This window comes from Bidens hawaiensis, unplaced genomic scaffold (genome assembly GCF_021521415.1).
Source record: "Bidens hawaiensis isolate Kalapana, Puna unplaced genomic scaffold, B.hawaiensis_p1.1 tig00008100_1, whole genome shotgun sequence".
Classification (NCBI taxonomy): Eukaryota; Viridiplantae; Streptophyta; class Magnoliopsida; order Asterales; family Asteraceae; genus Bidens; species Bidens hawaiensis.
The window spans coordinates 1,057,520-1,070,635 of record NW_027491574.1 but is presented as its reverse complement, the minus strand read 5'-3'; the positions used below and the strand labels follow the sequence as shown (position 1 = coordinate 1,070,635).

Sequence of the window (13,116 nt, the reverse complement as noted above, 5' to 3'; positions counted from 1 at the left end):
TTTTGTCTTTTGTCACGGGTTGCAACTACTAGTCCTTAGGATTCCCTGTTGCTTTTTAACTGGGGTACTGTTTATGTGTCTGCGATGTGACGTCTACTGTCTGAGTCGTGTTAGGAGTGATGCTCGAGGTTAGTGCACGAGATTTTAGGCGGCATGTTTAAAATCATTTTAGTTTGACAGTTCCCGCCTAACGTGTCACCACTTGGTTGGTTGCCTGCTGTGGCTGAACTGTCTCCCTCTCTCTTCGCATTAATTGCGATGTGTATATATAAGGGAGGCCGTTTCACTTTCCAAGTTACTTGCAAAAAATTTTCCTTTGAGCCTATCCATCTTCTCTTCATCTTCTGAGTTTACTGTTACTCCGATCAGTCATGGCTGGTGGTAAGAAGGGTAGCAAGGCTAAGGACGGCAAGAAGGATTCGTCTAGGGGGTTGGTAGAGAACATATGTATCAACTGGAAGTCTTTTGATTTCCAAGATATTATCAACCTTTATGGGTTGACGCCGGAGTGGGGGCCAGAACTTCCCTCTCCTGGTTCTACGGCTGACCAGCCACCGGCCGGGAAGATTGCTTTGTATGGTGAGTCGTTCACCACAGGCAATTTCCGGTTTCCTATTACCAGGTTTTTTGGTGATTTCTTAATTGCTACTGGGATTCATATTTCCCAGTTGCATCCGTTCGGAGTAATGAGGCTTCGACACTTCGAATTCTGCTACAGGGCTCTTGCGATGGAACCTACGGTGGATCGCTTTCTCGCGATCTACAAGATTCAGACCCGCGGCAGCTGGTTTAGTTTCGTCGTCCATGGGACAGCGATCGGGACTGAGCCTCCGAGGAGTGCTCACGAATGGAAGAATAAATTTCTGTGGGTCAACGAGGACATAATTCCGCTAACCATGACCCGCCGCTCGCTGACCACCAAATTTTCCCTCCCTGCTGCCGACACGAGGGGTCGGGAGTGGTTCCAGAGGTTGATGCGGACTCCTATTCCGATGGGTCTGATCCCTGAGTCTGCGTTGGTCCAGGTGGGGATGAGCTGCCTTTGGCCATATCCTGCGGAACAGCCATATTTCTCCCGGGACGATGGACGTAAGATTTTTTTCTACTGTGCCTGTTAGTGTTTTTTATGCTTTCCTTATGTTTGCTCTCTTTTTTGTTTCTTTCTTTACAGGGGAGTGTTCGTTGTTTGAGATTCTTATTCCCACTGTCGTTGGAGATATGTTCAGGATGCCTCTGGAGATGTATCAAGAGCCAATTCTTGATCATTTCAAGGGTAACTTCCTTTTTCCCACCTGTGGCCGCACAAAGCCAGTAGTCACCGAGTCCACGGTGGCTCAAGGTGTGTACATTCTTAACCCTAAACCTCTTAGCGTTATGCATCCGGACGGGACGATAGTCCTTTCTTCTGGTGATGAATCCTCTAGTGAGGATTCAACTAGTGATGGTTCCCCGCCCGGTACTCCGGAGAGTTTTCATGCTCGCGTGTTACGTGCTATTGCAGATCTTATCCGCCGTAGGAAAAGGGCGGATCTTGCCGATGTATCCGGCCAAAATAAGGATTCAGATGCCGATGAACCCGCTGGTGGCGAGGCTACTGTGGGCACCGAGTATCCCGCTGGTGGGGAGGTGACCCAAACTTCTGATCCCGCTGGTGGAGGGGCGACCGGCGGTGCCGGTGACCTTGCTAGTGGGGAGGTTACCAAGGCTGGGGGGAGGGTCCTCCCCTCAAAAAGATTATATTGACCCGGCTTCAGGATCGGGTCAAGAGCCGGACTACCGTACGACAACCCGCAGATAACTGTATGCTTATGTCCCTAGACTTGTGCTGTAAATAGCTTCTAACTTTTGTTTCTGGATCAACAGTTGTTGCTGTGCCGCATCCACCTTCTCTGCCTTCGGAGGTTTTGCAGAAGGTTTGCGAGGATGTGCCTCCCGAGGATGTCCATGTGCCGCTACCTGAGGTAGTGGTGGAAACGCAGGTTGTGCCTCCAAAGGATACATCTATAACCCCTCCAGTTTCCACAGGTGAAGGGGCGGAGTCCTCTAATCAAGGGGACTACATCTTTCACCCCTCATGTAACCTTGGTCCTGACGCGCTTTTTACCGATCCGCGTGTGTGCCAAGAGTTCTTTGAGCATTGCCTCCCACCCTTCGAGTGTAACAGGATACACTCCCAGACTCAGGCTAGTCTGGCGCAAGCACTTAGCTACCATTTGACTAATGTGCTATCGACTAGTCGTGAGGTATTCAAGGGTTGGTTGGTCGGTCAAACCGACCTTGAGCGCGCCGTTCAACACATGGTCAAAGCTGAAGCGGCGAGGGATGCTACCCAGGCGGAGGCTAAAAAGAATGAAGCTGCCCTCCTGATTGCTCAGGAGGAGAATAAGCTTTTGAAGGAGCGGATAGCCGTTCAGGTCGAGTTTATCGCCGCCCGGGATGAGGAGGTCCGGAGGCTCGCATCCGAGGTTCAGGAGAAGATGGCCGCCTTGCCTCTGTTACTGAAGAGAAGACGAATCTAGAGAAGGCCTTCACTGATGCCTCGGATGAACGACATTGGCTTATGAAATTCGGCATCCCCAAGGTAAACACTTTGATTACGTTTGTCTTATGAGAATATTATGCTGACCTTTCCTTGGACCAGATTGTCAGGCTTATCAAGGAAGGCCCTGAGCTTGGGGATTGCTTGGCTGACTTGTTGGTCAGCTCGTCGCGGGTGGGTCGCCAAGCTGGCTTCCATGAGGGGTACACCATGGCTCGCGAGGGACGTCCGTCTACAGAATTTGAGCTTCAAGGCCAGGACTGTCAAAAGGAGTATGACGCGCAGATGGAATCCTTTGATAATCTTTCCTTTGACATCCTGAAGTATATAGAGGAGAACCGTCGCGAGCCCACTTCTGTTGGTGAGCTGCACCTTCATGTAAATAAGCTGCTCGCAGAGGCTGAGGATAAGGAGGCCACCCGCGACAAATAAAATGATAGTGTAGATTTATCGATGTACTTTCTTTCTTTTTTTGTATACTTCTTGTACATATGAAATGAAATGGACTGTTTTTTTCACTTGTGTTGAACTTTGTGTTTATCGAGAGGGTTATTCGGATCACTGATTACTTCCTTGTCGATGACCTGTCCGCCTACAGTTGTGACTTGTCTTTTTTTTTTTGTTCTTTTTTGTAACTTGTATTCCGATAATGTCTGACGTGTCAGTCAAAGCATTCAGTTTGTCTGGTTACTGTAGAACTAGTAGTTCGCCGATTATATTTGAGATTTGGCAGATGTGACAGGTCTACCATGCGCAGAAAAAGTTCTGACAGCTGGCTAGCGCCATACCTTAGGATTTTAAATTTTTGACTTTTGGTTTTCCCGCCCGACGTGTCACGATCTGATAGGTAGATTGTTATGTTGCAGTATTTCACGCATTAAATGCTGCCACTATATATATCCGTCAATCTTCCTTCTTCTTCTTCACTTTTGTGTTGAAGAGTTGATTTAAGCGTTGCCGGAATTCTTGAAGTAATTCTCTTCTTCTTTAAGCTTCCTTTATCTGATCACTCAGTAGCCATAGCTCGTTGCAATCAATATTTGGCCGAATATGTGGCGTCGGCGAGACCTGATTATCAAACCATCGATTCTGTAACCATTGACTGGGACGTCAAAGGTTTTCAAGACGTCGTCAATGCTTGCGGTATAGCTCCAGAATGGGAGCCGGAATTTCCGACTCCTGGTTCGACGGCGAGCCGATCTCCGGTGGGGAAGATGGCTGTGTTCGCCGAATATTTCAGCTCCGGGAATCTCCGATTTCCGGTTACCCGGTTTCTGGGTAAGCTGATAACTGGAAATATGATTCATATTTCCCAACTTCATGCTTCGGCGGTGATGTACATGCGTCATTTTGAGTTTTGCTGCCTGGTGCATGGCATTGTGCCTACTATTGATAAGTTTGGCGTGTTCTACCGCTAGGGGTGGCCGCCACGTTTGCCTTCCAACTGACTAGAAGGCTATTGCTGTGGACACACCTCTCCTAGCCCCTCATTGGGCCAGGAAATTCTTTTGGATACGGGAGGACGTGATCCTGTCGCACATGTATTGGCATTCGGCGGATCCGCCATTGCTTACTTTGCCATTCGTTGATCGTCTGGAAAGGCATGGGTGGTATCAACAATTGACCCATACCCCTACTCCTATGCGCCCCATCCCTGAATCTGCTCTCGTGAGGGCTGAGATGAGTCGCCTGTGGCCTTACCCGGACTATGTGCCATATTTCCAGAAGCCGGATGGATGTAAGTAGACTTGTCATACTTCCTGAGCTTATTCTGGTTTCTAATTTTGGTTTATTATGCAGCGAAGGTCTTCTTCTGTTTGTTCTTGTGGTGAGTGTGCCTGGAGTTATGCACATTGCTGCCCGCGATAAGGAGCTCCATATCCTTGACAAGACCAAGGATAGTTTTTTGTTTCCTGAACAAACCTGTCCGGAGCCTGTAGTCTCTGAGGGCTTGTTCGCGACATGTAATTTATCTTTGATACGATCAAGGATAATTTTCTGCGTATTCTCTCTGGTTATTGAATATGTTTTATGATACAGCCTTTGGTCGCAAGAGGAAAGAAACATTGTCCAGCCGTGCTCCGTTGGAGGTGGCTGGTGAAAAGCATGGAATGGATCTTCCTCCCCTCCTTCCTCCGAAAGCGAAGAACGTCCGCCTTTGTGACCGCGTTGCGGTCCGTACTAAAGGTACCTCATATACTTATGGATTTGTGTTTATTGTTTGGTTGCTTATTTGGCAGTTTATTTTGTGCAGCCCCTATTATCCTCTTGGACTCTCCCTCCACTAAGGGTGACCTTAGCCAGCGGTCCGCTGCTGGTAAGGGATAGTACAAAGAGAGTTCAACCTCCTCTAGTGCCCAGAGGTTGGAGTCGTCGCCTTCGCCTCCTGCTCATGAAGCTGAGGAGCCTTCCAAGCGGGTGATTGGTACCTCCCCCGCCTCCTCATGAATCCGAGAGGGGGGAGGGTGGCCGTATTACGAAGAGCGCTATCGTTTAGCACGTCCCTGAATGGAATCTGACTCCTTCCTCGCGATTTTCTAACGGGGATGTGTGTTTTGATTTCCTTCATGAGGGCATGCCCCCTACGGAGCGTGAGTACCAGCGGAACCAGTCCCGGGTATCTGTTGGCAATTCGTATATATATCATCTGGCCAACCTGGTTTCCACAACCCAAGAGATATACCGGGACTGGAACTACATGGGGCGGAACTGGGGTTCTCAGGAGAACCTGTTGGAAGAGCTCCGGGCAGAAAGGGAAAAATATCGTCTCACGGCTAACACCGAAAGGTGGAAGTTGAGATTCTGAACGGGCTCTTGAGCACGAGAGGGAGCGGCAAGCTGCTACTACCAAGGATTGGGAAGAGGCGTGTCGGCGACAAAATGCTGCACTCGAGGCCGCACGCGCTCTGACCCGTGCTCGTGAAGCTGAGCTTGCTAAGGAAAAAGAAGCCAAGAGTGATGTTGAAGCTCGCCTTGCAGCTCAGGAGGAAGTTATTAGTACCCTTCGTGCTGCCGCTGCTGAAAAGGATCAATTAATTGAAGATCTGATCAAGGAAAACACCAAGTACATTGGTGAGCAGGGCGCTTTGAAGTTAAGTGTTGAGGAAGCTTCCTCTGACCGTGCCTAGTTGATGCGGGAAGGTTTTCCCAAGGTATGGGTTCCTCCATCTTTATCGTCGCTTGTGAATTCGTTTTTGCTGATTCTTGAATTGTTTTCGTAGGTTATCTCCCGTATTCATAGAGGAGATGAACTAGGAGACTACCTTGCTAATCTTCTATGTGCGTCTAGTGACTCGGGTCGCAAGGCGGCTTTCCAGGAGGGGATAGCCTTTGATCGGGAAGGTCGTTCCATTGAGGTTTTGACCTTCACGAAGTGGATGTGGATGGGAAGTATGATGCACGAATGGGCGCGTTTGATTAACTGCATTTTCCCATCCAGGACGCTATCCAGGGTTTTGCTGAAGCAGCGGATAGCGTTCAGCAACTCCGTAACTATCTTCGTGAAGAATAGTAGTATATACACTTTTTCTTCTTTTTTTTTTGTATATATTCCTGTAATCCCTTTTTCGGTTGTATATATGACTTTGGATTTTACATTTTGTCTTGTATGGTTACAATATAAATGTGTGTGAGCTAAATCCGTCATGTATCCGAAATATAGGATTAGGATAAGTATTGGCACGCGGGCCTATCCGTACAGGAATTAAAATTTTACCAAATTCTAAAGGATAATCACGCGTAAACTATCATTATTTCAAAGTAACGCAATCTGGTGAGTAGACCAAAATACTAGGCACGCAGGCCGATAAAGAGGCACGCAGGCCTAAAAGAAAATTACATAATTTAAATATAACATCTTCGTAATTGTGCGACGTTTCAGGTTCTGGGAATGGGAGTACCATCTAACATTTTTAAGTTGTAAGCACCCTTCCCCAGAATTTCATCCACTTTGTAGGGACGTTCCCATGTTGAAGCTATTTTTCCTGGTAATTCGGCGTTTGATGCCTCATTGCTTCGAAAGACGTAGTCTCCTTTGAGGAATTCGCAGATTTTTACTCGCGAGTCATAATATTTTTGCAATTGGCTTTTATATTTACTTTCTCGTATGGCTGCCAGCTCGCGCCTTTCCTCCAGGAGGTTTAAATTCATTCTGAGTTCTTTATCATTGTCCTCCATCATAAGGATCCTTGCGGATGGGAGGCCTATCTCGGCAGGAATCATTGCTTCCGTGCCGTATGTCAAACTGAACGGTGTCTCTGAGTTGCTGGTCTTTTTATTGGTGTGGTGTGCCTACAGTACATGGGGCAACTCGTCGACCCAACCCGTTCATTTGGTTCCCAATCTAGCCTTGATGCCTTCTTTGATGCTACGATTGGCTTGCTCGACTTGCCCGTTGGCTTGCGGATGGGAGACTGATGTGAACACTTGTTTTATCTGTAATTCAGATAGCCATTCCTGGAGGCTGCTGTCTGCGAATTGTGTACCGTTATCGTTGACTAGTGTCTGGGGAAGGCCGAAACGACAGATGATATATTCCCATTAGGAATTTTTTTCACATTCGTCACGGTATGTGGGCTAACGGTTTAGTTTCCACCCACTTCGTGAAGTAGTCTATGGCGACCAACAGGAACTTCACACGTCCGGGGGCTTCGGGGAATGGTCCCATGATGTCTATGGCCCACTTCTGAAAAGGCCATGCTGTAGTGACTGGGACTAAGTCATTCTGAGGGCGCAGCATCCGGGGTGCGTGTATTTGGCAGGCATCACACTTCTGGATTTCTTTGATGGCGTCCATATGCGTACCCGGCCAACGCGTTCATTATTTTTGTAATAACCATCCTTGGCCCTGCATGCAGCCCGCAGATGCCTTCGTGGATTTCGCGGATCACATAGTTGGCATCGTCGGTGCCTACACACCTGAGTAGCGGACCAAGGAAAGATTTGCGGAAGAGGACGTCATCGTGAAGTTCATAGCATAACGCCTTGTGGCGGACCTTTCTTGCTTCTGCCTTGTCTTTCGGTAGAGTGCCAGATGACAAGTACTCAATCAGGGGCGTCATCCACGAGACTGTGCTAGTCTGGATGACCATTACTTGGTGTTGAGGTACGGATGGTCTGTCCAAGACCTCGATCCTCACATCTCTGCCTATGTGCTCAACACTGGCGGATGCCAACTTGCTTAAAGCGTCTGCGGGTCGATTCTCACTTCTCTTAATGTGAACCACTTTGCATGAAGTGAATTGTTGCATGAGGTCCTTAGCCTGGGACAGATATGAGGCCATGACATCATTCTTTGCTTCATAAGTCCCTGAGACCTGTCCTGCAATGAGCATAGAATTGACCCGAGCCTCTAAAAATTTCACACCGAGCTTCTTTGCAATCCGCAGTTCGGCCAAGAATGCTTTCGTACTCAGCTTCATTGTTAGTACTTTTGAAGTTCAACTTAATGGCATAGGTGAACTCTTGGCCATCTGGGTTAATCAATTTTAGACCCGCGCCGGCCACTTGATGCTCCATCTGTAAACAGAGTCCATTGTTGACTTTCATCGGAGGGGGTCGGGGTTGTTGTTCAAGCAGGCATTCCTGGACTTTACCTGTGGGTACTTCTGTGACAAAGTCTGCCAAGACCTGGCCTTTGATCGAGGGTCTAGGCTTGTACTCAATGGAGTGTTCACCTAGTTTGATTGCCCATTTGGCTAATCTCCCGGATAATTCAGGTTTGGTCAACACGTTTTTCAGCTTGTAGTCTGTCAAAACCTGTATTGGGTGCCCTTGGAAGTACCTCTTTAACCTCCGTGCCGCATAACTAGCGCCAGCACGAGTTTTTCAAGCATCGAGTACCGGGTTTCGACATCCGCTAGCATTCTGCTGACGTAATATATCGGCGTTTGGATGGCTTTACGATCCGTTAGGAGAACTGCCCCAATTGCAATATCCAAAGCGGATAGGTACAATATGAGAGGTTCTCCTTCTCGGGGTGAAGTCAATGTTGGAAGCTCCATGAGGCATTTTTTCACTTCTAGGAACGCTGTTTCTGCTTCCGGTGTCCATTTAAAATGTGCTTTTTTCAGGCAATTTTGTACGTTGACACGAATGGGTAAGATTTAGCTGCATGATTTGCCAGAAATCTGTTTAGAGCCACTAATCTTCCATTCAACGTTTGGACGTCTTTTAATGAAGACGGGGAGGGCATCCGGGCGATGGCCTGTACCTTCTCCGGGTTTGCTTTGAATCCCTCCCCGATGACAATTACTCCCAGGAACTTTCCCTCTCCGATGCCCAAAGAGCATTTCGAAGGGTTAAGTTTCATGTTTATCTTCCTGAGTGTGGAGAAAACGTCTTCGAGTCCCATGGATGGCTAAATAAATATTATTTTCAGATTTAGAATTGCTAAATAAGTTTAAGATAATAAACATATATTAATATTTTCTTGAATTTTGTATTTATGATGTATACTTATTTCTACGTAAATGAAACTTATGCTTAAGTATTACCATCTCTCCTACATTTTAGATTTAACTAAATGAGTGCATGAAAATTAGTGAATCATTTACCTGGATATGATCTCTGATCATGTATGTTCCATTTTATTACCAACTTTAGTGGGTATTTTTTTATCAATCATGTTTGCTGTTAAGTGTTATGAATATTAATTTTCACTGGCAAGTTGCTCCCTTGTGTGCGTCTTTTAGGTTTTATGCAAGGCATATAAACAGGGATCCAGCTTCACCCCTTAATTTGCCAGCCATCTCTTTGGGAATTGGAAAGGTGGATTCCTGCCTCAATCATTGCAACTTACCGAGAAAGAACTCGGTTTCCAGACAGCTACAAACATGTTATTTGCTTTAGAGCCGACTTGCAGCCTCCACGCTCTGCTCGAAGTATTCATGTAAATCCCAAGTATGTGGAGGCGAGACAGAGATTTCAATGGTCAACTACGGTAAGGGTATTTTTTGGAAAATTCTATGTTTTTTAGTTTTGCATGGGTATCATTTATTATATTTAGGTGAGTGAATGGTTCGGTTTGGGTCACTTTTGGGCTCAAACCGGACCAAAGACCAAATATATGGTTTTTGGGTTTTGGAAAATTGTTTGGTTTTGGGCTCAAACCGAGCAAAACCATAGTTCTTGTTTGATTGGTAGCGTAGAAGGTTAATTTGATAATATCACTTGCTTAAGTGGTAACTTGTATCAAAATTATGCTGTTTGGATCCATATTTAAAGGTTAGATATGAATGATCCAGATTATTTTATTATAATGTGGATGAATTTAGGCTATTATGCATTTGAGGCCACCGAACAAGTACAATTAACATGGGGAAGCTATAGTGCAGAAGGCGTCTCATGATTCTTTAACCATTCTAGAACAACAATTTACTTTAGATTATGTTGCAGATTCAAAATCTACACAGGCGAGTTGCTCATAATATGTTTGTATAGAATCCAATTAGATATCAACCTAGATGAAGTAATTATAATCTTTCTATTGTGTTCTGTTTACTCATTCACGTTTATAATATAATATATGCTTTGATGTGGAGCCGTTTTGGTTCGTGTCAAAACAGTTATAAACAAATTGAGTTTTGAGTATTCAAACAGAATACCAATTTTGGTACGGGTTAAAAAGGGGTTGTAAGTAGAATGAGTTCCAAGTCGTTTAGAAATAATATCAATTTTTGTGTGGGTTAACCAGTGTGCGTTACACGTGTTTAATGCCGGTTATGTGCGTAAAGTTGGTTAAATGTGTTTAATGTCGGATATGTGTGTTCAATAGTCCGGTTACGTGTGTTTAAATGGCTGTTACGTTTAGTCAATTTGATATTGACTTTCCAGATGCAGTCAATTAGTCATAAAGTTTTTCCTTACAGATGCTATAAGTAATGCATGCTGTTGGTCAAATCCAAGTATCATATTACTTTTCTTGAAATTAATAATAACACCTGAAAAGCTAATAACTAGCACCATACATACACAGATACACTTAGCGATAAGCATCAAAGTAAGAATTCTGGTTCATTGTAACTACGGAGCTCAAGAAGTTATTTTGGGAGACAGAAGTCTGTTAACAATATTTCAGGGGGTACAAATGTGATGTTTATCTCATTATTCACCATATCTTTAACATCATAACATTCATTTATCCATAGCAATGTAAGTACTTTTATGGAGTAACAAAAAGATATTAGCAAGTGTCTTAGGTTGCTTTTTGAATGGCTTAACTATCAATTTCCTCCTCTTGTGTGTATTATTGGCCAGTTTATTTTATTTGGTCACACCTTTTGAACATGGACTCTTTTCGAGTTAACATCTTTTAAATACTATCAGGTTAGAACACCACCAAACTGAAAACATGTCCGTGTTAGAACGAGGTTTAACCAAAGTAGGTTTGGATAGATACTTCAAAATATTCATATATAAAATAAGTATCAGTCGCTTGCATGTTCTTTTTCATATGGGTCATAGATGCTCCTCGACCTGGTTTGACCCCGTCTTCTTTTCTTAATATGTTAAAAAATCCCGAACATGTAATGCATTTGGCGTGATCTGTCGCAATGCACGGATATCAATAGTTAGTTTTACTACATATAAATTTATGGTACTATTTAAGTTAACGGTTCATCATTTATTTGTATTTATAGCTTATCCAGTTCTTTAATATGGTTTGACAGATCCAACTGGTCCAATGATACAAGGTGACAAATAGATCAGTGCTAGCACACTTATACGATCCCACCGCAAAGCGCGGGCTCCTAGCTAGTTATCATTAATCAATTTAAAACAACACATAAACAAGTTTGAAAATATGAAAATACAAGGAAAATAAAACAACTAGCAACTTGCATCTTGATCCATTATTTTGATAACCTCAGTTTCCCTTCCTTTTCCTACATATAAATAAAGTGAACTACAAGTAGTTGGTGAGAATCACACAAGTTTTAAATACGTACTAAAAATCACACAATTCTAGTGTAAATCACGCAAGTAAGGTCCAAGGTCCTTTCCAGTTGGTAACAACAAACGTACTCAAATAGTCGAATGCAAGGTCCTTTCCAGTTGGTAACAACCAACGTATTTGGATCGGGGATCCCTTTTACACTCATAACAAAAAGGTCCTGAGTGGGGGCGTATGATCATACTTATCACTTGAAATTGAAGCAAGTAAGCAAGTAAACACACATCCATGATACGAATTGTAGCTTGAAAATGATCAACGAAGTAATGCTTTGAATAAGGTATACAAACTATAAAAAACGTTTAAACGGGGGTGTGAGAAACTCACATTTGAAATTGTAGATACACTTGGAATAAAACCGAAAGCACGTTAACAAAACCGAAGCAACCGAACTTCACAAACTATAATTATAAATACAAAATTAAAAACTAACAGGATTAAAAGTTAAATAATTTTGGTTAAAAGAATATTGCATTATTTTATTGTATTTTTGGGATTTTAAAGCATTTTATATTGTATTATTATTTTTAAGTTTAAACGGAATTTCAACGATTTATATTATTTAATAAGAGAATTATGATACTTATGGATTTTAATGGAAATCTAACTTGAAAATAAATATTTAAGCGAATTATAAAGTTAACGAAATATATTAACCGGATTTTTACGAACGTTACAAATATGAAAAGGTTGGGTATTTGGATGGAAATTGGTTAAATTAATATATAATAAATTTTATTTAACAAAAGTAATTTTATTTGATTTTTAATGATTTTTAACAATCTAATTGGATTAATAAAATGAAAGAAAATGATACAAGAAAACATTAAACAAAAAGCAACTATCCAGACCTAGATTCAAACCGGGGTCCCTTGATACAAACCCAAATATAAACAAACTAGTGGACCAACTTGATTAATTGTTATAATGGCAGAAATAATAAGGCTTAAGATACATCAAAGTTCTTCATTATTTATAATAAACCCTAGATTTTAATTTGTTTAATCCGTTTCATGTTCGTGGTAATTAGGTTAGGGATTTTATTTAACAGAGGAAAACGATCAAAAACCATATAACAATCACCTATAAATGTTATGATTTGATGATGAACGAAGCTTGGCCTGAGAAGAACTTTGATGATCAATTTCGTGATTAAAGAAAGTGTTTTATGTCAAAAAGATGGTTGTGGTAGGTTTAGTTGAAGGTTTGCTCACTTTTTATAGTGTTATTTGGAGCATTGAGATGTTAAACGACCATTATTGGATTTTAATAGGTTTTCCGGTGAATTCGGCCGGTTACGGGTTTAATATGCTCATTATTGGTCGTTATTATGCATTTTGAACGATGATTATTGGTCTACGTTAAGGTTTACGGGTGTTACAATATTTAATTGGATTAATATGCATGTGTAATGGCGTTTTAACGCTTGGCTGGAATCTTGCGGCTTGCCGGAACCGTCGTCGGAATAACGTGACAGGGAATGGGCGCGGCTGGGCTTTTATTAATTTATAACAATAATGTACTTTAAATATAGTTACACTTCTGGTCCCTAATGTTTCAAGATCTTTTTAAAAAAACAGAATTACTATAATAGTTACAATTTAAACCTTATACTTTGAAATAT

General features: G+C 43.0%; 1 protein-coding gene across 1 annotated transcript; it reads right to left on the bottom strand.

Annotated features, from left to right (window-relative positions):
* Positions 1-7,302: 7,302 nt before the first annotated feature.
* LOC143637051 (uncharacterized) lies at positions 7,303-7,959 on the bottom strand. The gene has a single exon (XM_077104520.1). The coding sequence runs from the start codon at positions 7,957-7,959 to the stop codon at positions 7,303-7,305; it is 657 nt and encodes a 218-aa protein (XP_076960635.1).
* Positions 7,960-13,116: the final 5,157 nt, after the last annotated feature.

Excerpts from the sequence above, each read along its gene's own strand:
- LOC143637051 (XM_077104520.1), bottom strand. The coding sequence starts at position 7,959 with ATGAAGCTGAGTACGAAAGCATTCTTGGCCGAACTGCGGATTGCAAAG.